The sequence below is a fragment of the Anomalospiza imberbis genome, chromosome 2 (assembly GCF_031753505.1).
Source record: "Anomalospiza imberbis isolate Cuckoo-Finch-1a 21T00152 chromosome 2, ASM3175350v1, whole genome shotgun sequence".
Classification (NCBI taxonomy): domain Eukaryota; kingdom Metazoa; phylum Chordata; class Aves; order Passeriformes; family Viduidae; genus Anomalospiza; species Anomalospiza imberbis.
The window spans coordinates 6,827,715-6,853,578 of NC_089682.1; the positions used below are offsets into that span (position 1 = coordinate 6,827,715).

The 25,864-nt window shown below is 43.8% G+C and overlaps 1 protein-coding gene and 1 long non-coding RNA gene across 19 annotated transcripts in view; one reads left to right on the forward strand and one right to left on the reverse strand.

The window, feature by feature from the left end:
- The window catches only part of KDM6A (lysine demethylase 6A), a 150,648-nt gene extending 130,822 nt beyond the window's left edge, over nucleotides 1-19,826 (reverse strand). For 9 of the 17 annotated variants that reach the window (XR_010995808.1, XR_010995809.1, XM_068179688.1 and 6 more), the window contains exons 1-2: nucleotides 19,108-19,825; nucleotides 18,840-18,903 (exon numbers count right to left, since the gene is read on the reverse strand). Coding sequence is in view for 15 of the 17 variants with exons in the window: in XM_068179688.1 (XP_068035789.1) it covers nucleotides 18,840-18,903; nucleotides 19,108-19,265 (222 nt within the window). In the remaining 2 variants the exon portion in view is untranslated. Of the gene's footprint in view, nucleotides 1-18,839; nucleotides 18,904-19,107 lie in introns of all 17 variants that reach the window. The other 8 variants (XM_068179696.1, XM_068179692.1, XM_068179699.1 and 5 more) reach the window with 3 other exon arrangements.
- A 687-nt stretch (nucleotides 19,827-20,513) lies between these two features.
- Nucleotides 20,514-24,093, forward strand: LOC137468220 (uncharacterized). Of its 2 annotated transcripts, none has more exons than XR_010995811.1 (2): nucleotides 20,514-21,077; nucleotides 21,492-24,093. It is a non-coding gene; the product is annotated as an uncharacterized lncRNA (long non-coding RNA). The 2 variants fall into 2 exon arrangements; XR_010995810.1 differs by having other exon boundaries at nucleotides 20,514-21,042.
- The last annotated feature ends 1,771 nt before the right edge of the window (nucleotides 24,094-25,864 follow it).

Below are 25,864 nucleotides of genomic sequence, written 5' to 3' on the forward strand. Positions count from 1 at the left end.
AACATCTCTGGATGTCTGGTGCCCAGCATGCACTGCCTGCCATAGCACAGCACCCAAGAATGAGCTCTCTGACCTCCAGAGATAACACCAGCATGCTACAAGAAAGCCAAGCCCTCAGCAATCATCCTGGTCACACATTTTAAAAAGATCTGCAACACTAAGCTACAGTCACACCTTCCCTAATGTGTGTTCCAAGTAATGGTTCACAGCTCTTTTTTTTTTTTTATAAAGATGTTCCCCCCACCCACTTTCAGATGAGCAGACACACATAATTCACTTTCTGCTGCATCATTTATCTGCTTGGTAGGCTTCAGACTCAGACTTGCTCCTTTTCCAAAACACATGTATGCAGCTGTTGCCACCTATTATTTCAAAATGATCTTAATTTTCAAAAGCAAAGAAATGCCAATTTTTCACTCAAAAACCAAAATATTATCAACAAGATCAAAAGCAAGTGACAAAAGCATTAGCAGATCCAGCAAAATGCAGCATTACAGTTGGATTTTGCTGTTGTTTTTGTACAGGACTCAAAAATTAAATAGCTGATTTATTACCCATTTTCAACAACCCAAGTCTAGATATGGTGTGGTGTTTTAAAATTAGCAAAGTGCTGTTCTCAGTGTTGATGTCCTAATGCTCTTACTTTCTTTCACTATCAGAAAGCCACCACTGTCTCCAGTGATCACAGTGAAAGCTACTGATAGTGATATTACTACCACTATTTTTGTACAGATTATCTGTACAAAATACAGATATTATCTGTACAAAATACAGATAGTGAGATACTGATACTTTTGTACAGATTATCTGTACAAAATACAGATACTATTTTTGTACAGATTATCTGTACAAAATACAGATACTATTTTTGTACATATTATCTGTACAAAATACACCTTTTAAATAGAAACTGTAGCTCTAAGTTGGTGAAACAGGTTTTCAGCATGACATGCTAAGTATAAAAATACAAAGTGAAAAGACCTTTGTCAATAAAATTTAACACATAGTTTGTTAGCAAGCAGAATCTTGTGTGAGGCCTCCCAGAAGGCTCAGAGCAACTAAATAATGCCCTGAAAACAGGAAACACACAGTTCTGCCCACAAAGATGTGACATGGGCCACTGGAAAGCAGCTATTGGTATTCCAGCTGCATCAGTGGCAGCTGTACTCTACAGTCAAGGTATTAAGTATAAAAGTATCAACTGTTACAGTATGCTTTTCCCTTGAGGAATGTCGTGAGCCTGACTGCTAATGATGAAATGAGAAAATATTTCTGTGCCATAAGAAATCCACTGCGATTTATTTAGCACTGCCTTCCACAGGCAGGAAGAGGGCTCAGGGACACTGAAGCCATCACAGCCATCAGCAGCTGCACCAGACAGCAAATCTCAAAACTGGCAAAGGTAGGTAGATATTGAGTATGGAGAAAAAACAAGTCTGGAAAAAAGCAGAGCTGAGTCTTCCAGGAAAGCAGCCTAGGAACTGTGATATGAGCAACTCTGCTTCAGGTGCAGACAGAGGCAAAGAGCACATGCTCATTTACAGACCTGGAAAAAAAGTGTCATTCATGGAAGTCAGAGTTAAATTTATGCCCATGGGCACAACTTCATTTGCTGGTTCCAAAAGTCTTGCTAGACCAGTCTGGAAGGTCCAAAATTCTGTGCTGCTAATAGTGAGTATTCAGGGAAGAGGAAGCACAACAGAAATAATCCTTATTTTACTACCACAATCTCAGTAGTTGCATTCCAGGGGGACTACCTGTGGCTAAGCCATTCCTAGGTAAATGATACTGTGCAATTCTCAAACATTCCTTCATTCTCCTGGAAACTCTGCTAAAGAGATTCATGGGTTGTATTCAAAACTCGCCCAAAAGGCTGAGCTTGCATCTCCTTCATTTCCAGGACTCATTTCCAACCATCAGCAGTCACCTACTCCATGACCTCATGTGCCAGATGCAACAAATAGGTCAGTTTGTATCTGACCTACAGATCTCCAGGTGAGGCAAACATCAGCTACAGGAGGTTGCAATTTAGAGCAGCCTCAAAACAGAAAAAAATTCCATTACAGGGTGGGATCCCCCTCAGGGATGGCTTCTTAACCTGAGTTTAACATTGCAAGCCTTCTCCATTCTCTGATCCTTCCTTCACCTCCTATATAGCCTGACAGAAGCAAAAGCTTTCATATTTTAGAGTCCTATATTTAGACTGAACAATTAATTGGAACATTCATGTCACAAATACGGGCTACTTCCCAAAATCTTGGGAGATCCTCCTTCAACTAGTTATAGAAGTCAAACATGTGAGAAGATAAGCATAAAATAACTTCCTCATTTAATGATGTGGCCCAAGAGAAAACCTTGTTTAAGGTTGAAAAGACCAATCCTGGTTCCCTGGGAGAAGAGACTGACCCCCACCTGGCTACACCCTCTTTCAGGGAGCTGCAGAGAGTGGTAAGGTCTCAACATTTCCTTCGCTGAGAACACAGACCTCCAAGAGCTCAGACAGAACCCCAGTTTTTGCAGTCTGCCTGCCTAGAAGTAGATGACACTAAATTAAAGGGATTTTTCCACAGTAATGCAGGCTACATGCACTGAAATAAAACACTAAATACTTGTATAACAGCATCCAAGGGAAAGCTGCTGAGGATAATTCTGAGATATGTATATATTAAGATGTGCTATTACAATTAATTGGGTTAATTCTGCATATTTATTCACACATTAATGGGAAAGCACAGTAGACCTGGGGAAAGGTGGAAAATTTCGTAATGCTGAAAATAAACAGTTTGAAACTATTTCTTTATAAAATTATTGAGTGTCTCCCCCTCACCCACATCTCTTCAGACTATGTGCAAACTTTTGACTTAAACCACACATCGTGACACTTAAGTGACAGGAGGCCAGTGCTTGCAAAATTTAAGACAGCCAGATCTAAAAATGCAGGGGGCAATGATAACATGATGGGGGAAGACACGAAAAAATGACTATATTAACTTCCTGGAGAGGTTAGGAGGGCAACATTACACAAGCAATGGAGCTTTGTCAAAGACAAGACAACTTACAGAGATTTACAGCTTCATACAGACATGTAGGTGCAACCCCATGGGCACTCTTCCACAGTAAATGCCACCTGGCAGTGGAAACTCTACCCTTTATTCCAGCTGAATCCCCAAGTGCTGTGCAACTGTGCCTCCCAAGAGGTACTCCTTTGCCAAAACTAAGGGAATCTTCCTTTTAAGTTCTTGCAAAGCAAGAGGTCCAACCAAAGGGATAATCAAATGCCAAGGTTCTGATTCATATACAGGAAGAAAATGCAACATTTCACTTCAAATGTGCATTTCAAGGAGTAATAAAACTCAGATTTACACTAAGAACCAAAACTACTCAGAAGTAGCAATTAATTTGACTCACTTATCTGACTGTGGAAGGAGAGGCAGTATCACAGTACCTTCCCCTACCATCCAGTACCTGTTTCTTTATTTTGTAGGAAAGATGTGAATTTCTTCTACAAATGATTATCAATTGAAAAAGCACTATCAAGTTACATAAATGTTGCATCATCTTACAAATCCATCTGATGTTTAATAATGTTCTTCTACCTGTCACCTAAATAATACTGATCATGCCTCTCACACTGCAGTTTTCATCCACAAAACTCATTTCCCACAAGTAGTGTCCCAACAGCACATGAAGGCCCCAGCTGCAGACACCACTGCTGCTTCACAAAAACCAGCTCTAGAATGCTCAGGCACGAGGGTAAGAAAAAAATGACACACCTTGGTACAACCCTTCGACTACAGCAGCAGCACAGAGCTCTAAGGGGGTTTGAGTCTGGTGATGGTGCAGTGATGCCAACAGAGAAACTCCTGTCAGAGCAGAGGAAATGCCAGCACAGGTACAGCAGCAGAGCCTGAGATGCATCTGGGAACATTAACACCAAGAGGCTGTCCAAATTTGACAGCACACTCATTCTTAAACCCAGGTATCATAAGTACTACTCCATAGCAATTTTTTTTTAATTTTCTTTTTTAGAAAAAGAAATCACTGACAAACAAGGTGCCAAGTGAAACAGGCAATCTCCTTATCAGAATGAGTTCATTTTAGCCATGACATGAAAAGAATCTGGAAAGGTTCTCAAATACTGCAGAAAAATCATGAAAATGAAACCACTGGAGCAGGAATGTGTTCCTTCTCCTTTCCAGCTGTCTGAAGTCTGACAGACCTTAAGCTACTCATTAATGAATTGCTCTAAATCAGTTTGTTCCATTTTTGAGTTCTGGCTGTGGAAGTGAGAAAGCCCTGAGGAAAAAGTTGTGAAATGACCTGCAGTTGAAACTTGTTTTCCTGTTTCAGTTGGTAAATCTGCATATCTGCTTACCAATCCCCCTGGAAGTAGAGTTTCCTGGAGTCAAAAATTCCTACCTAGCTGTGCTGAAGAATCTTTTAAGTCAGTGAGTTCTAATGCACTGGAATCAGTGCTGTACTCTACTAGGGTAGCTTCATTCTCTAATCTTAAAAAATAAAATAATCATCAAGAACAAATTAAAATAATCTCAAGATATGAACACACTTTTTCTAGAAGGCCCCTGCTGCTTGTCTGGGAAAATTGAAATTACCTTTAAACTGGATACAGAAACTGAAGCAGAGTAGTCAAGCAAAACCCAGAGTGCTGAGGATGGGGCAGGTGGAATTGCCTGGCCTTCTCCAGCAGCACTTTAGTCCAAAGCAGCTCCTCAGTTCCACAGGCACCACACATTCCCTGAATCCACAGAGCTCCTCATGAAAAATGACTGATCTCATGCATTTTCACTTTCATCCCAAAATCATCATAAAAATCCCCCCACCATCATTCTCCATAACCAAGTAGCAAATAGTGGTCTAAAGTGGAAGGCATAAACTATTCCATTCTTTCAAACTACCAGGACTTGGCTTAATTAGCAATTAAAAGCAAGTAGTACAATCGTTCCTTTCTCACTGCACATAATGGAGTCATCATTGTTCTCAGATTTTTGGCCACAATGCGGGCAAGCTGCAAGTTTGCAACTGGCACTACAGGAAAACATTCTATCATTCAAAAGCAAAAAACAAGCCATCACCACAGAAAGAAAATCAACTCATAAAGACAAACACAATTTAAGATGACAGCATTTTTATTGGCAGGGAATAAACAGACTACAACATTCTAATTCCACGTTTTTCCTCACAGAGTTTGAACACATCTACACTCACAGATTAACTGAAGACAATCTCCAAAATCAGACATTGCAATCCTATGAAATGATCATATCCCCACCATCCACAATTACCTAAGGAACCCTTCCTTACACAATCTTCCACAATTCTTTCACCTGTCCCAAATACATCTGCCTCCAATATATTTCCATGCTACAATGCAGCTTCTGCCATGCTCTCCTCCTTTTTTAACAGAGCAAGTATCTCCTTTCCAGGCTTTGATTCGACCATTAATGCTTCTTTTCAAATTATTTATAGCAAATAAATCTGTAAATATTACTTGTACTGAGACTATACAGAGAAAAAAACCCACAAATTCAGCCAAGATGGACAGTATATAACTAATCCCAGAAAACTGTCTGAAGTAATAAACTTTTAATACATGAACCTGTGAGTTAACAGAGACCTTTAAAGGTAGAAAACAAGACCTAATTCTGCTCATTAGGTAACATGGACTCTGATGATTTCTGGGATCTCAGCTTACTTAGGCAACAAAAGTTAACTCTGCTATAAGCATGAACACCTCGAAATCCTCCCCATATAGAACCAGAAGAGGCATTAAAGCCATTTCAACTATTAATTTTGTCCACACAGTAACTAGAGTTAAGAAAGCCCTCAAGTACAAAAACCTAAGCTGGTAGTTAAATTCCATGTGCTCCTATACTAAAGGTAGGATGTAGATCTATGCTCGGGCACAGGGATTTTTGGTGTTCTTCTGTGTGAGGGCAGGAGCTGGACTTTGATGATCCTTGTGGGTCCCTTCCAACTCAGGATATTCATGATTCTATCTGAGGGGTTTCACAAAGGCACCAGGAGAGGCTGGCTCAGACACACATCTCTGTTGTGCCACCTGATACTTCCAGTTTTGTTTTCTTACACAATACTTTTTTAAAATACTTTCCTCTTAAGCAAGGAGTACAGAAGTATGTACTGTTCTGATTCAGAAGTAGCTGAACAGTTTCCACCTATCATTTATTTTTCAGAAAATATAAAAACTATTCTCACCCTTTCCTTTGATTTAAAAAAGAACAAAGGAACACTCATTTCTGCTTAAAAGCAAATAAAAAACATTTTTTAAGAAGTAAGAAAGACCCTTAAGCCTAATTTGTTGATCATTTTAACAGGTAACACTTGAAATCTGATAGTCCTTCAGAATTTTGCAGTGTCCCACTCTTGAAAACTTACAGCGTTCAAGTATTAACAAAATCACAAATTCAAAGGCTCTGCCCTTCCAACCATTAAAACACAGGAGAGATTAAAAATACTTGGAAAACATTTCTGTGCACCACACCAGAGACTAAGAACAAATAAAGCTTTGAGAACCATAGTGTACAAAATCTACCCTTAGTTACTATATTTGTAACATGCCCAGAAGCTCCATTAAAGTTTACCAACATACATAATTTTTGCAGCTCTTTATTCTTCCCAGTATCATTGCACTTTTTCTCTCCTGCCAGAGGTTGCCTATGATAAGCTTTATGATGTTATGTAATGGATCTCCTCCATTTTTCTTATCCTTCCACTTTATCTTACACTCTTTCTACACTTTGTTCTATTAAACTGTACTGTTAAATGCTCTACATCAGCATCCTTCTCCCTTACACAGGCTTTCAGTTCCACACTTTAAACTATTTCTTGCCCTTTCAAAATATCCATCTGTATCTTCCACACTTGCTCAGCTTTCTTTATCCTTCAAATCTAAAGGCAGCCAAACGTGACTTGAGAACAGACACATGAGAGCTCTTGGCTTCATTTTCACCTTGAGGAAAGAAGCAGAAGTTTCTTTACTCTTCCCTTCCTTGAGGGAGAAGGAGGAAAAAAAGGGAAGCAGCAGTCTAAGTTAAAGACATAGGAAACACAGCTAACATTTTACATTTATTTCAAAAATGGGAGAGAGTTCTGTTATACTCAGAGCATATAACTCTTACTAAGCTTTTTCACACCCTACACAAACTCTCTGCAATTTTGTTGCCTGTTTTGTTCCCATTTACCCTGCTTTTAAAATCTTCTGAAGCAGGCCCCAGTACCACCAAACACTTAGATGCTACTTAAGTTACCAGTAATGTTTAGATAGTAACCAAGCATCAAACTCAGGCGACTGCTGCAAAGAATAAAAACACTGCTATTCACACTGCCATTCCCCTCACCCTCAAAATGGTCTGCACCACTAAGTCACCCATTCAATTCCTTGGTTTCCTACTCTTTCTCACATCTAATCAAAGTATTCTTCTTCAACCTTTCTTCTACTTCTTTTAACTGAAAATATCTTCCTTTTATTACAACACTATATTCTGAAAAACCTTCCCAAAAGACTGCTTCATTTCTCCACTTCCCCAAAATCAAATGGTGGCCTGATTCTCAGTAGTCATAGGTTCAGACATATTCATTAAGTACTCAACCTAGATACCAGGGTCTTTCCTCCATTCAGAGTTTTCTCATATATAGTCCTTCTAACATACATTTTGGTGTTCTTGCTGCTGCACACATGCTCAGATCTGAATCTGTCCCACATCTGCTTGTGGCAGTGTAACTTCACTAAATACTTGGTCTTCCTTCAGACAGAGTGAGGAAGCCAAGTCACTGCACTCATTCCACCCCTCCTCTCCATGAGGAAAGAGAAGTTGTGGATGTTCCATCCCTGGGAGCGTTCAAGGACAGACTGGATGGGGCTTTAAGCAATCTGGTCTAGTAGCAGATGTCCCTGCACACAGCAGGAGAGTAACTGCGTAGTATTAAGGACTCCTACCAACCCAAACCATTCTGTGATTCTATGATTCTATAGAATCTAGTCCTGGCAACCTCTGCTTACAAATACAGGTAATTCCATTCTCCATATGAAAATAAGAAGCAATAGTTTTATAAATATTCCTTGCAGAAACAGTGTCACACTAACCAGGACCCACCCTAGCCTCCCAAATCTCTCTCTCAAAGGACCTCCACAGTTTTTCAACCCTGCAAAATGAACTGCATTCACAGAATCAGAGAATACCTCAATGTAAGTGTACAAAAATGGTATAAAGGCCCAAGGATTTCTTTGTTCTGGGTCCCCCTCTGCAGGCACCCCAGCTCAAGACCTGCTGCTCTACCACTATTAAATAATTTAATTTTACAAATACATTGCCTGAGTCTTTGCTGCAGGGAACTCAAGGTCTAGCTCGAAGAAGGAAGTGTGTCCAAGAGTCTGTAAGAGCAAGGAGCTGGAAGGGGCACCTATCCACCAGATCACTGCACACTCCTGCTGCAAAGAGACTCCAGACCCAGCACTTAAAGTCTTGGGTGTGGTGTGTGTGACTCCCAAACTGGTGTGAATTCTCACCATTCTCAGACAGCAGCATCTCCTTTAACATGAAAAAACATCTGATCCAACATTTTCTGGCAAAAGCACAGGCTAGACAAGATGGCCCAGCACAGTGCCCTGCTGCAGTTTTAAAGTGTCCAACAATGGAGAACCCACCACTGCCCTGGAGAGATTATTCCAATGGCTGACTGCTCCCTTTGTGAGTTTTTCTTGTGTTCAATGGGAATTTAGTCCCCAGAAGTAACTTGTACCCATTAAATCTTGTCTTATCAAGGTAACTCCTTGTAAAAATGCAGTCTCCATCTTCTCTGTAAGCACCCTTTAAGTACTGGAACATGCTGGTAACATCTTCCCCAAAGTCTTCTTTCCTCAAGGCTGAACAAACCAGGATCTCGCACCCATTCTTCACACTTCAGCTTCTCAGTCCTTTGATCATCTTTGTAGCCCTTCTCTGGACCCTCTGCAGCCTGGCCACATCTTTTTTGTTTAGTGGGCACCAAAACTGCACATAAATATTCTAGGTGTGCCTTGACCATCACTGAGTAGAGTGCAGTCATAACTCCTTTGTCTTTGTTGGTGCAATCCAGCATCCCACTGTCTCCCTTTGCCCAAGGAGCACACAGCTCATTTTTATTGAGCTAAATCCACCAGGACCCCCAGGTCCATTTCCACAGAGTTGCTTCCCAGCCAGAAAGATCTCAGACTGTGCTGCACTCCTGGATCATGCTCTCCCACATACATTTGTCTTTGCTGAACTTCATAAGGTTCTCATCAGCCCATTCTTCCAGCCCATCCAGGATGGCTCTCCTTTCTGCAGGGTCACTTCCCCACTCAGTTTGGCAACATCAGCAAAATTCATGAGGTCACCATCCAGATCACTTATGATGGTATTAAACAGTGGCCCAACATCAATCCCTGGGGACCCCACTTGTGACAAGCAGCCAGTTTGAGAAGGAGCATTTCCCACCCTGCTCTGGGTGCTGCCCATCAGCCAGTTCCCAGCCAGCACACAGATCCCTTGTCTGGGACACAACAAGTTGGTTTCTCTAGGAAGAGGCTGTGGAAAACAGCATGGGAAGACTTGAAATCCAGGAAGACAATGTCCACCACTAGTTCCACATACACCAAGCAGGTTACTCTGTGCTAGGAGGCAATCAGGTTTGCCAAGAATGATTTGCCCTTGGTGAATCCATGCCAGCTTTTCCCAGTCATGTGCTTCATCAGGATTCATACCATAACTTTCCCTGGGACTGAGGTAAGACTGATGGGCTGATAATTTCCTGCATTCTTGTTTAAACCCTTCTTGAAGATGGGGCAGCATGAGCCTTCTCCCAGTCTTCTGGAACATTCCTCAGTCTCCACAACTTCTCAAAAATTACAAAGAGCAGCCTCCCAGCAGTATCCAGCCAGCTCTCTTTATACCTTCAGAAGGGTAATTTGTAGAGGTCACGCTCCTGTAATAGTCTACACCCCAATAATTCCTTCAAAGACAGAAGGTCTTGTGCATGGAACTAGATTTTTTTTCCCAAGGTCTGAGGCCCCAGAGCGCTGGTAAAGACAGAGGTGAAAGAAGTGCAGAGAAGAACCTCTGCCTTTTTAGCATTGGTTGGCAACTAACTCACCTCTCCTGTTTAACAGTGGCCAGCATTTTCCCCTGTTTGTGCTTGTTGTTTATGATCCTTTCCTGTAGTTTTTGACATCTCCAGCCAATCTCAAGTCCAGCTGAGCTTTCACTTTTCTAACTGCACCTCTGCACGCTCTGGCCATGCCCTTGTAGTTCTCAGTGGGTATTTGTTCATTTTTTTCATCCCTGGTACACTCCTGAGCAGTTTGGTTTTGAGCAGACTCAGGAGCTAGCAGCTGAGTCAAGGGCATCTCTTACCCTAACTACTTCCCTTCAATTTAAAGGTGATGAACTGGTTTCATGCTTCCAGAAGAGCCTTCTGCAAGAACTCCCAGGACTCACTAGCTCCTTTATCCACCATGGAATCCCTCCCAACTCAGTTCTGAGCAACCAGAAGCTGGCTCTTTGAATTTCTAAAACCTCTTAGTACTAACCTTCAATAGTGGTTATTTAAAACTAGTGAGTTTTCTAGTTTTACTAGGTTATTTTTGAGCTGAAGCACTTCTCCAGCCTGGTTCATCACACAGGCCCAAAGACGGGTCTCACTGAAACAGACGAGAAGCAACAGAGAGTACTTAAAATTCTGTTAGCTAGAAGAAAAATACCTAAAAATAAAACCTTAACTTCAGTTCATTATTCTACTCTTTTTTTTCTGTGCAAGTAAGTTTTCAAATCATAAGATAACGAAAACACTGCTTAAATAAAAAGTTAAAATGGCAACTAGAGTGGAAGTAACAGAATACTGACCAAAAAAAATACATCTCTTGGTTCTATTTTAAAAGCTGTTGCACTGGATCTTTTGTCTAATGCTGCAAATGATACTCAAATTGCTCAGAACTTTAAATCCTCAAAATGGAAGCAGAAATTTAAGGAAAAGCATATTCACAATCCAGTCTGCTTTAATAACCAATCAATACTAAGAAGTGAATCATAATCCTCAAATGCCACCGTGAGAAAAGGAAATGACTTAAAGCCATTTTAACAAACAACAATTAATTTAACAACTTACCACAAAAGAAATTCATATGCAGACATACAGTGCTCTGTTTGTAATTCATCACACACTTTTAGTCACTCCCTTTACAAAACTGTAAATGAGATCTTAATTCGACATCTTAATTAAATAAGCTCCTGCCATGAACGCTACATAGCAAGTCCAAGAACCATAAAGAAAGGCAATCTGTCAGTACAGCTCTGATGGTGATCCCCGCATCCTCTCACACTCTGAAGTGAAAAGTACCTGATAAACAATATCCTTCAACTCCCAAAGATGCTTAATGGGGGTTTAGTTCAGTAACATGGTATTTTAGGTACGTAAGTAATACTTCCCTATGACTCTTTAAACACAAATAATATTCAGTATCAAGAATAATACCTGAACCACTGCAAAACTTAGACAGAGGCTCATTTTAAACACGGACCATTCAACAAACTTTATAATGGCCACAAGCAAACTATCAAATGGCTCAACCTAGTTGTGACAGTATCAGCAGAACTCATCTTGAAAACAAGCTTTGAACAGACCCCTATTTAAACAGGCCAGTCTTGGAAAGAGCTTTTCCACAAAGGAATTACTCCGCTATAGCTATTTCTTTAGTCTGCTTACCCATAAAGCAGAAACCTGTAATAAATATTTAAGTATTTTTTCTTGCTTTACTGAACTTCCCTCGTCCAGCAAACTCAGACTGAACTATATTAAACAGAGCCCTTTCTTTCTTCATACCAAAAATGTTCTGTAATGTACTAAGCTCATCCTCTTAGGTGCATCTATACAAATCCTGGCAGCCTTCACAGGGCTCCATACATGACCCACTGATTTCAATTTTGTCTGGTTTTAACTACAAAGTAAGCATTCTGCAAGATTAACATCGCTAACATTTTCTACAAAGAGTCAACTGCTCTCTATAATGACACATCAAGTTTAATAAGCATCTCTTCAGTGTTTTATTGTGAAAACACATTACTCAAACACCACGCTTCAAACACCACAGGTGCAGGGCTTCAGCAAGAAAAAGGGTTAAAACAAAGTAACTTACATGAGTTTTTAATGTAAAACACAAGGTAGGTATGGCACTAAAGGACTGAAGTTGTATCCATATACCTATCTGCATTCAGAATGAGCAGGACAGCGGTCCAGCTCCTGGAATTACCTGATCCTATGCTAAACCTGCCACCCACCTCAGTTCTGCACTCACCTCACACTCACAGCCCATCTCCCTAATTCATTTCTGCAAAAGCTCATCCAAGCCCTCTAAGCATTAACTAGCTTTTAAAATTTTATTTAAGTATTCCCCAACGCAAATATACACATTCCCTTCCCTTTCAGACTGTAGAAAATACAGCAACATCCCTCCCATTATCCAAAAATTGTACCAGGTGAGGACCAAGAACTATTTTTGTTCTGTAATCTGAGAATAACCTTAGGTTTAATTGATGAACCTGTAAGGCTGGAAACCAGAACATAATTTCTCCATAGAAAGAAAAAACATAAGTTTGCCTAACTGTCAGAAGGATAAAGAACAACAGTGGGCCATGGCATATAATTCTGGCACTGGGAAGTCTTGTGCAAGTGTTAATCAGGAAAAAGTCACTTTATAGCCATAAACACTTTCCATGACTCTCTTTAAATTTTGTATCATCTCACTAATGTAATGAAAACAAATGTTTCTACATGCACCAAGCTATCCAAGCATGAAACATCTACTCTTTTCTAAAATGGTATAACAAACATATGGCATAGCTTTTAGAAGATGCTTTCAACACTTACTTCAGATGGTATCAACATTTGCAGATAGTTTTACCTCTTTAATTACCAAGTCCACTCAACCCACTAGAGTGAACAAACAGCCATGGAGGATGGCAAGAGGCACAGAGGCATGCTGAAAGCACACCGGAGTGATACCAAGCACAGACAAAGCTTTAGATTGTCTATTCCTTCTTCACATACTGTACCTGGATTCACCTAGAGAGACATTTGAAAGCTAGAGGCCATGAGTAGCATGATGCACAAAAGGATCAATGGTTCAATTACTGGAATGGGATGAAAACACCCTTGCCACAGTTTTTCTTCACACTTTTGAAAGTTAAATAATTTATAAGAACCTCTGTTCCTCAGCTGCTAAAATACAGCAGTAATTCCCCCTCTCCTCCATCCTGAACCACTGCCCACCTTGACTATTTGATTACTAAAGTAAGTAGGGCACAAATTACCTCAACTTGAGGCACACATACCACATAAGAGGAATGGACCACTGCAGCTTCCAGACTTAGTAGATCAGTACTTAAAAGCTACAATATGTAACGTGCATGCAACAACATAAAAAAAAAAAAATCTTGCATTATATTCCCTATTAATGGTCTCCTGACAATGAAGATTAAACATGCTGAAATGCAGATGCTGACACACCAAGTGTCCTGCAATCCCAATTACACCTCTACAAAAGCATTTTGTTTGTGGACATGAGATCCATCCTTCTCTCTTCATTAACACATTAAAATGACAAGTGTAATGTTTCTGACTTCATCAATTTTCTTGCCTTCAGAAAGTAGTACCAACACTGCACTTTACACTTGAGGAACAGTCAAAACATTCAGGAATATATGTTTAGAGCAACAAAATCCCACTATTAAAAAAAAGTCTCAAACACTAGTTGTGAAAGTATCAACCAACACACGCTAAGTATTTCATACTTACAGGACTGTGCAATGTCCATTTAAAAAAAAAAGATGGTTTTTATACTGGATGAAGTACAAATACTGCAAACTTACAAGCAAGTACCAGGATATACACCATGGCTGTGATTTCCAATGAACATGGTACAACCAGGAACTACGGAATGTGCCACCCGTTACACCTTAACTGGATCATAGAAAGCTGCACTCTATTAATACAAACTGCATAAAAAAAAAAAATACTGATCTTAAAGAAATCTATGGCTCAGTTAAAATTACCCAATAAACACACTCAAAAAAAGTGACTCCTTCAAAAAACGCTAGAAAACCAGTTCCACCCACAACACAATTTACAAAATTTTATCCAACTTCAACTTGCTCCACAGCACCAACAGTACACTAGATAATAAATCAGCAATAGAAATGCACAGTATATTAAAAAAAATAAACCCAAACAAAAAGAAAACTCAAGATATAAATTTACAGAAATTGGAGAGGCTGCCCACTTCCTGGAGTGCCTTACAAATATCTCCTGGTACCAATTTCCAGTTTCTCAATCCCCAGTACTGCCATTATATAAGACAAACATTCTTAATTCTTTTTCAAGCAATATTTCTTTGTTTTGAAGAAAATAAATCAAGCCAAAAATCTTTCCAGCTATTTAAAAAAAACCACCTTACTTCACTAAGATTAAACTGCTAATGTTTTCTTGCATGATTATTTTTCAAGCTGTTTTTTATACATAAAACTGAGTATATTTTATTATGGATTAGAAGGAAATTAACATTAATGTCATCACTGAAAGGACAAAGTCAACATACACTAATTCACATTGTCTGAAACTATTTTTAAACAAGCAACACTACAACTGTAAGAAAAATGAAAGAATATTGTCACTGTGCATTTATTCTGTAAGCTTCATAAAAGCACAGATAAGCACGCTGTTAATTTTGTCAACACATGTGGCCTTTACACAAAGGAAGTACCATTTTTAAAATCAGCTGGAAAACAAAAGGGCTGCTAAACCATGAGAGGTAACACAGACTAAAACATGGCATATTGTGTGGAACTACTTCATCTCTCCAAATCGACTTCAACATCAATACTTTTAAATGGAAACATGCTTCAGTTTTTGTCCACAGGATATGACAAACTGATTAAACTCAATGAATAGGAATTAACAAGCATCTTATACCCAATACATCAGACCAGCTACATCAACCTACATCTGTATAGATGCCAATTACAGCTTATGAAACGATGGTTTGTCACTGCAATCAAGTCAACTTTGGCTAAACACTGGAAACATCATAAAAAAAAAAAAAGGAAATGCTTTGCAATTCACTTCCAATACAATGGATATCCCCACCCTCCCCCCACAAGTAATCTTTAAGCCTCACCTCCTGCCAGAATGCCTTCCTGGGAGAAAGAGACATCAAGACACCAGCAGGGTTTTTGTTTTGGGTTTTTTTTCCTCCTTCACGTTAATGTTCTTGTCAACTACGGAAGCATAACAGTGAGCACTTTCTCCAGCACAAGACTGACTACGTTTGATTTCCAGCATTTCAACCAGTTTGAAAGGTGATCTCTTAATTTCCCTCCCCTCTTTCCCAAAACCACACTAACTGCAAACTATGATTTTCAAGCTCCTTTTTCTGCAAAATAAACGCAAAATTTCTGGCAACAGAAAATTCCATTCCTTTGTCAGACATACTCACAGCACGTACACCATTACAGGAAAGTTTCTTTAGGCTTTTCACACATCCAGTATATGGGGCAACATTACAATATTCCTGACCCTTAATCTATACCTTCAATAATTCATAAAATCGTCCAGATCTCGCGTCCTATCTGCCCTTTTGATTTGCTACAACCAGCAGCACAGCTTGGCTCAGTTCACAATACTACAGCCCATACATCCTACAAAGCAAAACCACCAAAAAATGGGGGACTGCAGACCTGCAGCACAAACAGAACCCACAACTAAATTAAAGCTGTAGACATGAAGCTTCCTCCATCCCTCAAAGAGATGCCAGTTTTCTTATTATTAAATCCTGTCAGGGTGTGGCTTTGTTAAACCCAAGTTCCCACTGCAAAGGCCTCCTGCAATCCCCTCCAAGCCAATGCACACCTTAGTGAACCCCACCAAAAATAAGGAGCATCTTCTCTCACCCAGGCACCAAATTTAAGCCCAGAACAGACTCCTCCAGCTGCACAAGTACCCAGGCAGGGAAGGGAGCTGTTCCCCAAATACTTACAACCCAAAACCTCCCATGAGCCTCCCCAGACAGGTACCCTGCTCCTGGCACCTCAAGCTGAGGTAACCAGGGAGCACTGCCAGGCCCCACAGAGCACTCACTGCTCCAGCCTGGCAGCATCGGGAAAAGGTTCAATAGTGGGTGGGCTCCTCTCACATCGAGGGGAGCACTGAGAATTTCTGCCTTTGTGAAGGAAACATGACTCAATGCTTTTCCTTACCTGCTACACTTGCACATAAATCTCACACTGTAACGTGCTGCCTTGTAGATTCTTAAATCAGTCAGTCAGGATTTCATAATTATGTAGTCTAGGGTCTTTGTTAGCTGTTGTTGCTCCATGCACAAAAGGAAACATTTTGTTGCTATCGCTGTAAAACCTATTAATTAACTGCACATATATTCAGCCACAGTTTCTACTACAAAAATAACTGCTACATCGAATTAAAGCGGTCTGCTAGATTAATTGTTCTAAAGCCCTCAGTAGAGCATAAATTGCATAAAGCTTCACACAGAACAGGAACGAAGCAGAAAATACCTTAAAAATAGCAACTTCTTATCAGTAACAGAAACATAAGCACGTTCCTTCAAAGTAAAAATCACAAACAAAACTGAAACTGGTTCAAACCAAGAATTCCTCTCGAACATCTCTGCATTCAACAGCAATGTTTTAATCCTTCTACTTCCTTAAATAATCTACCTTTCTCAGAGACAAGTTTTACAAAGAACATGATTCATGAGTTACTGTGCAATTCATAAATGTACAAAACACCATCTGAAAACTGAGGCAAAATAGCAAATATTTGGTTTGCTTGGGGATTTTTTTAGTATTCGCTGCATGGATTCGCAGCTTAATACAGTAAAAGAACATACACAGATAATTCTGAAAACATATTTCAAAACTATCACAATGCCCCGCAACTCCATATTGTATACACTAAAATTACAATTGACTGGCATTTAAAAAAAAGCATTACACGTAAGAAAGGCACAAAACTCAATTAATAGGCTGAATTGCTCCTTGCACCACTTAATTTTACAGTACGCAAAATAAAACTTAAACCAGGGATTTTATGCGACAGATGATCTAATTAGATGTGAAGCTTTTCTTTTTTATCTGGCATCCTTAAGCTCTATCCCATACGGGATTCAGTCTAATATTTCCGATAGGCTCAGCAGCATTCACACAGCAGAAAGGAGTTCTGGTCCACCAACAGTTAATGTACATTATTTAACTGGTTTGGCATGTCACTCCCCTACCTTTTTGATTAATGGGAAGAAGTGCTCTTATAAATAACTCTGGAAATCGAAAGGAAACCGCGAGATTTTTTTTCTTTTTAAATATAAGCAAAAAAGGAAAGTGTACTTGCTTTTTCCCTCCATTCCTCCCCCCTCCCCCCACGTCCTGACATTGAGCTTTTCCAATCCTGCCAGAAATAAACACCCAAACACAAGCACAGGCCTGGGCTATCCAATTTAACACGCTTTAGAGTCAAATCTTCAGATCAACCAAAACCAGCAGCAGGAAAAAAAAAAAATTCTCCACGATACACTCCGGGCACAACAATGGGATGAGCAGTGTCAAACGCCACACTACTGACAGGAACAAGCCAGGAAGCAGGAACCAGAGCAGCACTGTCCCCTTTGCTTCAGCCGTGTGGCATTTCAAAAACAGCCCCACTTATTCAGTTACCCGAACGCTTCCCTGGCGTTTGCTGTTTTAAGCACAGCTGGCAGACACTCGGCCCGCACAGCCTTTGTCAGCAGCTCACGGATGGGCAGCAGAACGTGCTACAGGTTGATAAGGAGGGCACCGGCGCTGCAAAGCAGCAGGAAAGCGCCCAGAAAGAACTTGGGATGCGCAGGAGAGTTTCCCTCAGCCTTCACCGGGGGCTCCACGCTCCCCATATTCGCTCCCGGTGTTTGTTTCGTGTTTACCTCCCCCCCCTTCTCTTTCTCCTCCCTGTCCGGCCATCTTGGGCCGACAGGAGCAGCCATTACTTAACTAAATGACAGGGCCAACAACTTTCCACAGAGACAAACACCTCTCTCCGGACACCGGGCCGGGCAGCAGCAGCCCGCGGGACGCCCCGCTCCCTGTCAAGCCGGGACGGCGGGCGGGACGCGGGGCTCGGTGAGGACCGGGCACGCTGGATGGAGGCAGCGGGGCCCGCAGAGTAAACAAGTCACTCGGACGGGCTCCCGGAGCCGCTCAGCGCCGCGCCCGCCCCAGCCCGGACCCCGCGCTCCCTGCGGGCTCCGGCCCCGGCTCCGCTCCCGGCGGCTGGGGGCGAAAATCACGAGGGAGGGTCCGGGGAGCGGCAACGTCAGCAGCGCCGAGCGCGCCCTCCCTCCCTCGCTCTCCCCCCGCTGCCGCCTCCTCCTCCTCCTCCTCCTCCTCGTCCTCCGCCTCCCCCCCTCCGCCCCCGCGCCCCCTCCCCCGGCCCGTCCGCTCCCGGCCCCGGGTTCCGCCACTTTCCCGTTCCAGGGCTGGACGGGCACCCGCATGGCCACGCTCCCCTCGTCCCGCTCGGGGAGAATGGCGGGGGGGAGGGGGGGTTAAAAAGGAAAGGGGCAAAGGCGGCAGCGGCGCGCTGAGACCCCGCGGAGGTGGCGGTGCCCCCCGCACACCCCCTGCACACACTCACCGTGCGGGCCCGGGGGTCCCGAGGGAAGGGGCGGCGGGGCCGCCTCGCTCCCCATCCCCCGTTTCCCCCCCCCATCCCCCCCATCCCCGCTCCACATCCACCCTCGCGCTTACCTTTAACAGCAAGGCCTTCGTTCTGGCGCCATCTTCATGAAGCCTCAGAAATCCGAAGAGCCGGCTGCGAGGAGGGGAGCGGGCGGGAGGGAGGGGAGAGAGAGGCACCGGCGTTAGCGAGAGTCAGCGCGGCGGGCGGGCGAGGGCAGAGCGCGGCCCGGGAGCGGCGGCGCACGGGGAGCCGCGGGCAGGGGAGCGGGGGGACACGGAGGGAGCGCGGGCCGAGCCGGGACACGGAGGCGGCCGGGGCGCAGTGGGGAGCGCGTACCTGTCGAGGCCGGATAGGGCTTCTCTCTCCTGGGCTGTCAAGCTGGCGAAGTCCTCCTCGCTCTGGCCGCTCGCTTTCCCCGCCGCCATTTTCTTTTCCTCATCACCGAAAGGAGCAGCAGAGGCGGCGGCGGCGAGCGACACTCCGCACGATTTCATGGAAACGCAGCGTAATTAACTCGCGGATCGCACCCCCCCCTCCCTGCGCGCCCCCAACACCCCCCAGCGCCGGGCGGGGCGGGGTGCCCGACACACACACACACCACAACTTTTATTACAACAACAACAGCCGGCAGGGAGGGGGAGGGAGGGATGGAGGGAGGGAGGGAGGGGAGGGGAGGGGAGAGGAGAGGAGAGGGAGGGAGGGAGGGAGGCGGGGGGAAGCCCCGCTGCTCGGAGGAGGAGGAGGAGGGAGGGAGGGAGGGAAGGAGGGGGGAGGGAGCCCCAGCGCTGGAGACTCGGGGGAGGAGGAGGAGGAGGCGGCGGCTGCGGATGGCGGCTGAGCGGTGTTTACATCGCCGCTCGCCGCCGGCGGCGCGGGGAGCCGAGGTGTCGGGGAGCCGGGGGGGACCGTCCCCGCCGGTCCCGCGGCTCGGGGTGTGTTTTGCCGCCCGTACAAACTTCCCCGGAGCCGCTGCCCAAAGTTGTTGTAATTGTGTCACACCGCGGACCCCGCGCGCCGCCACCGCGACCCCCCCCCGTCCAGCCCCGCCCGCCCGCGTCCGCGCAGCCAATCGGCGCCGCCGCCGCGCCCCACGTGATCTTTGTTGACTTACGTCAGTCATTGCGCTCCGCCGCCGCTGCGCTCCGGTTCGGTTGGCCCTCGCCGCCCGCCTCCCCCGCCGGCCTCGCGCCATTGGTCGGTAGGTGATAAGAGGGGTGGGGTTTCGGAGAGCCGCCGTTTGTGATAGGCCGAGCGGGCCGTCAGTCAGACGAGCTTTTCGATTAGCGAGCACCAGCAGGTTGGGATGCGCCTTTAAAAGCGAACGGCGGGGGAGGGGGGGACATGTCGGGAGTGGCGGGTGCTGGGGTGGAAAGAGGAGGAGGAACGAGGGAGGGCTGCGCTCACGGGTGGAGTTGCGTAACGGGGGCTCCGGGCTGGAGGAGTGGACGCCGCCGAGGAAGGCGCCATGTCCCACCGGCGGGGGGCAGTAGGCACGCTCGCACCCCCCGCCCCGCCTCGGGCGTGGCGCTCTTAGCACAAGCGGAAAATAAAGCCCTCCCGAAGCGGGAACGGGGCTGCGAGGGAGCTGCTGGGCCGGCAGGCAACGGCCGCACGGAAGGGCGGGGGCCGCCCCCGCCGTTGGTTTCGCCCCCGCCCCCCCCCCCGGGAGCCCGTGACAGGTGGAGCGGGCCCCGCCGGCGCGCGCGCGCGCCCCCGCGGCCGTCACGTGGCGTGGGCCGCCGCGCGCGCTTCGCGCGAGACGCGCGGCAAGTCTCGCGATGCCTCGCGGGCCTCAGGGCGTGAGGGCGGGGAAGGCCCGGCCCGGCCCCGGCTGGAGCGGTGGGCAAAGCGCGAAGGACGGAATGGCAGCCCCTGGGAAATGGGGCTTCTGGGCTCGCCTCGCCTGTGAGTAAAGCTCTGAATTTCTTTAGGCGCGGGAAGGAAAGGGCCTTTGCTGGTAGCTTTCCGTGCTTCGTACGGCTTAGCGCAGCACCAGCCCGACTTGTAGATGAAGCGTTACCCGAGCATCATAGACTGCCTTTAGGGACTCAAAAGGTCATCTCGTCCCAGCCGCCTGCCATGGGCAGGGACACCTTCCGCTAGACCAGGCTGCTCAGAGTCCCATCCAACCTGGCATTGAACACTCCAGGAATGGGACATCCATGCTTGTTCCTGTGCCTCCACACCTTCCCAGCCTTCCCACACCTTCCTTGGGTTCCTCCACCCTTCCCAGCTCAACCAGGAACCCAAGGAACCACGTTTCTCTTTACAGTACCACACAGCCAGGAGGCTTTAGGGCTTTTTAAGTAAGGTGTTTGCAGATCATTCGATCTTGGCTTTGCTGTGGTGTGGAGGAGGAGCTGAGCCCTGCCGTGGGTGTGTGAGGGCACAGCTCATTCCCTTTTTGCTGGAAATGGATCAGAACAGCCTTCTGTAACAGCATTGCATCAGTTCTCTGGTGTCTGGCTGAAGCTCCGTGTCTGGGCTGGCTTTTCCCATTTGAATTTCCTGTTTGATGATCACTAGGTGTTCTAGAGCAAAAGTAGAGCCCATTAGCTGCCTTTGGGAGTTCTGTGAACAAGGTCAAAGACCAGCCTATGCAGTGGATGCTGCTGCTTGCTGGATCTCCTTTAATTGCCACTCTCTAATCGTGCTCATGATACTGAAGACCATTTGTGCCTCTGTAAGTGTTAAACTAATGTGTCAGTGGTGTTTTTCAGGTGGATCCTCACACGTTTTCTGGTCCTGATGGTGCAGAGACACTGGCAGGAATGGAGACCTGGTCAAGACAAAGTCTTAAATAATGCAAGTGAAGACTCAGAGTAGTGTGTCCCTGCTGCTCTTAAAAGCAGACTCGTGTAATGTAGCTCTGCTTCCTGATGCAAATGCAGGAAGAACAAAAAAAAAAGCATCTGGGTTTGATGATGATGCATTTCTTCATAAGAGAGTCAGCAGCCGGTTTGTTGGGAGTATTGGTATAAGAGACAGGCATTTGTGTTTAAGTCATTTGTGACTTGCAAGTTTGAAATCCAGCTAAAACCCAGGTTATTTTTGGTTCTGGGAATGGGCCATAGTCTGTTAATAGTGGAAACACTATCATCACACATCTGTGTTCATCTGTATTGTCCATGGTTCTGTGTCATGGATTTTCTCAGCAGACTTTCCCCAGGTGCCAAAATCAGTGCCAAGACCCTGACTGGTTGGGAATGTGCCATAAATATGGGATTTCAATGCAGATTGTTTGTGTGGATCTTGACTCTCAGGTGTCAAGTTTCCACTTTGCAGTATCCTGAGTATAAATCAGCAGAAAGGAGAGTAGACAAAACCATTTCTCAGTGGAAGACAGGGATTGCTGAACAACAGAGCAAATCAGGAGACGGTAGAAGCAGAGTCCTAGTCCAGCTGAAACTTGTGTGCACTTAAGTCACAACCCCCTCTAGTACTGTCAGTGCCACTCTTAACCCCCTATACCCTGCCTGATTTGCTGGCATTGGACTTTCAGATGCCCTTATTTATTTGTTAGTTTATTTATTTATTTGCTGTCACTTCCAAATCAAGTAGCAAGTTTGAAGGAGTGGTAGATCAGTCCCTGTTGGATACAATTGAAATCTCATGGTCTTCTGTAGTCCAGGCATACTTTTATATAGTCACCTGCAGCAAGACCCACCCCTGGAAAAACTGTGGTGTTTGAAGCTGGGTGTATCAGTTCCAATTGGTTTCATTCCTGCTTTTTGAAGTTCTGGGCAGCTGCAGGCCTTGACCAGCTAAGCAACTGAGGACAGAGGTCATCTCCTTACCCAAGAGTCTGAAGAAGCTCAGGAGCCACATTTGATCTCTACTGATGCTGCTGTTTAAGCAAGGATTTTGAGGTGTGGAGTCAACATCATGCTCCCAATCACTCAGGAGGCCTCTGACTATGAGGCAAATCCTTTTGCAGCAGAGCAGGCAAAATGTGATGAGACATCCTTGGGTTCATGTGGCAATGTGCACGTATTGAAAGGCAGCAACAAAATAGCAGACTGACCCACAGAACCCGCGGGATGTCATTTTGTGTCCCACAAAACATAAATCTAATACTTACATTGTTGCCATCTTGCCAAATTTAGTCAACCTGTCTGAAATACGTGCCCATTTGGCACATGAGGGAAAGCAGCATAAACTAGTGAAATCTGCCAGTAGGTCAGTTAGGGAGAAAGCAGTTTCATTAACACTTTTCTTTTTCTGCATTTGTTTTCCTTAAGGTTGTTTTCTTTTACTCCGAGGTAAAGAAAGGAAAGCTTAAATTACTGAACTATTTTCTTGATATTTGGAACAAAAAATCCTGTGGTGCTTCATTTTTGTACTTTAGCAGTGGCTTTTCTATTGTCCAGGAGTTTGTAGTAAAATGACCTGCAATTTACATGTTCCTTGTACTACCCACATTAAAGTTCTGCTGGGTTTTGTGTGCTGATCTGTGTTTTAACAGCATATGGTGGTCAAGAAATTGGGGAAGATGATCCAAACCCTAAGGTTTTGGGTTGTTTTGTTTTTGGTTTTTTTTTTTTTTCCCTACAAAAAAAGACAAATTATTTTGCTGGCAATAAGGAAAACCAATACATGGGTAGGAGAATTATTATTGAAAATAGGAAAAAAGTCATCATAATGCTGTTTGTCACTATGTTGAAGAGAAAATTGCTTTTTAATCTCAGAAATACTTTCCTAGCTTTGGGTAGTAAGGGGAGTGAACTAGTCTAGAAAATGGGTCATTATAAAGAAAAAAACAGGGATTTTTTAAAGGAAAATTTTAAAAATAAAGGCTAAATGCTTTGGTTATGGACCTTAATTATTATTGTTCTGTCTTGCTTGAATCATGTGGTCACTTCTGTCTATTGCCCTCTCTGTCCTTGGTTAGCATGAGTTTAAAACCTGGATTGTCTTTGAAAGGCTTAATGCTGGAATTCATCTGGGAGTTAAGTGGTAATTCATGGTCATAAGAAGTCCACACGGTCACCAGGTAAGCAGTAATATCCATCCCTGTGCAGCAACGTGTCAGCAGTTCAGTCCAAACATGGAAAAGCATGAATTTGTGTCATCACCTTAACTGTATTCTGAGCTGTTTGATGAAATTCAGAAAGCAGGGCATTTTGGGGTGTTCTGTAGATTTGCTGTGTAAGAGAGACCAGTTCTCTGCATGCCAGCATGAGCACAGGGACCTCTTTGCTGAAGCTCTACCAGCAGAAGAAACAACTGTTAGATCTTTATCCTATTTTTGCAGTATATAGATCTATGTTATACTAACTGACAGTTTCTGCTGACTTGGAGAAATAAATAATGTCAAAAATTCTACTTGTCCGGGAGGTGGTTCCTTTCCAGTGCTACTATTGGTAGTTTTTTAGATCTTTTTTTCAGCTGTGCCGGTACCTCCCACCTCCAGCACCTTCGGCTGTGTCTTTGGTGTGCATGCCAAATGTGGAAATGCTTTCACTTATGGTAATAGCTTTAGGTCAGTGTCTGTCTTCCTCCTAGGAACCAGATGTGGCAGCTTATGACTTGCCACCTTCCAAAGAAATCACTTGTTTGACAGGAGATGATCCTGAGCAAGGATCTCTGCTCTTCCTAAACAGTGCAGAGAAACTGACACTTCCTGCGTGTGTTTCTATGCAGGAATTTGAGAAGCTGATAATAAAATACTGTGTATATATTAACTTGTCTTCAGATTGACAGTTGTAACTTAATAGAATTTGTAAAGAAGAGGAAAAAAAATTCCCATGATTTTGTTTCTATGGTGGTTTTATGTGTGTTGACTTAATATTAGTTGCTGGGCTGATACTTTTGTAGCGTGCTGGTTTTCTGGCTTGGAAGTGAAAATCAAACCACATTTCTAAACCAGCTCTGAGCAAAATTATGAGGATTTTTGTGTAAACACTTGAAAAGAGCCAATCCTGATGCTCAGCAAACCAGGTGAATGGATATCTTGTTAACTTTCGTTAATCCTGGGACAGAATCCAGTATTATCCAAAATATTTTATTTTCTGGTATGTTTGTTCTTCTCCAAGAACAGAGAATGTCACATGCTCTTACTGGATTTAATTTAGTGCTTCATACACAAATCTTTTTGATAAAGTATCTGGGAATTACTTATTTTAAAAGCCTCAACTGTTGTGCATGTTGCTTTTTATGTGGATGTCTAAAAGGACAAAATCTTCAATAACCAATCTAAAACACTATTTTGGCTGTAGTCTCTCTTCCCTGTCCATTTCTTACAACTTCAGCCACTTTTAAAATCAGGTATTTTGCACATGGTAGATATTAATCTTGTAATTGTGCACAGGTGAGAGTTCTAAAGGTGCAAACAGCAGAAGCAGCTTTGGGACATTGGGTGTGGCACAGTCAAAGCCTCAGCTCAAGAAGCTCCATCTTGCATTTACTAAACACGAACAATGACAGTTCTCCATCCTTGTCTAAGCAGTTCAGGATTCCCTTACAGCAATGGAGAGTCAGGGCATTTCAAATGAAATAAAAAATTATGCTTAAATCTGCAGACTTAGTTGCTGTAGGACAACTGTCTTATATTTTTGAATCTTCCCAAAATGAGGTGGCATTCCATTAATTTGATGTATAGGACACAATGGGGTTGTACTCAAAGCATATAAATGTGCTCATCATATGTAAATGGAAGATAAGCAAAACACCAAACTGAAATGTGCTTTTTTTTGTTTGCTGGTTTTTATCTTCTTAAGTTTGCTATTATCAAGAGGCAGGTTATGTTTAGAATTTCTCTAGGGGTGCTCCAGTGTCTTCTGCATGTCAATAAGAGTTGGATCAGGCCTCTCACAGAGCTGCAAGCACAGGATGATGTGAGGAAGACAAGTAGTTTCTACCACAGCTTGACATTCATAAAATCCAAAGCTAACCCTGCCTTTAAGTACATTTTTCCTTGCTTCCCCCTTCAGCTGCACTTCAGTTGGGAACCTGTGAAACAGGAAATCCCTGGGAATGGTTGGGAGAATTTCCCATCTTACAGTTTCTCAAGATACAGTTTGGTTTGTTTGGAAGCTTGCAGTTGTGTATTTGTATAAATATACTCAGTGCTACTGAAGTCAGTTTGTGAGAT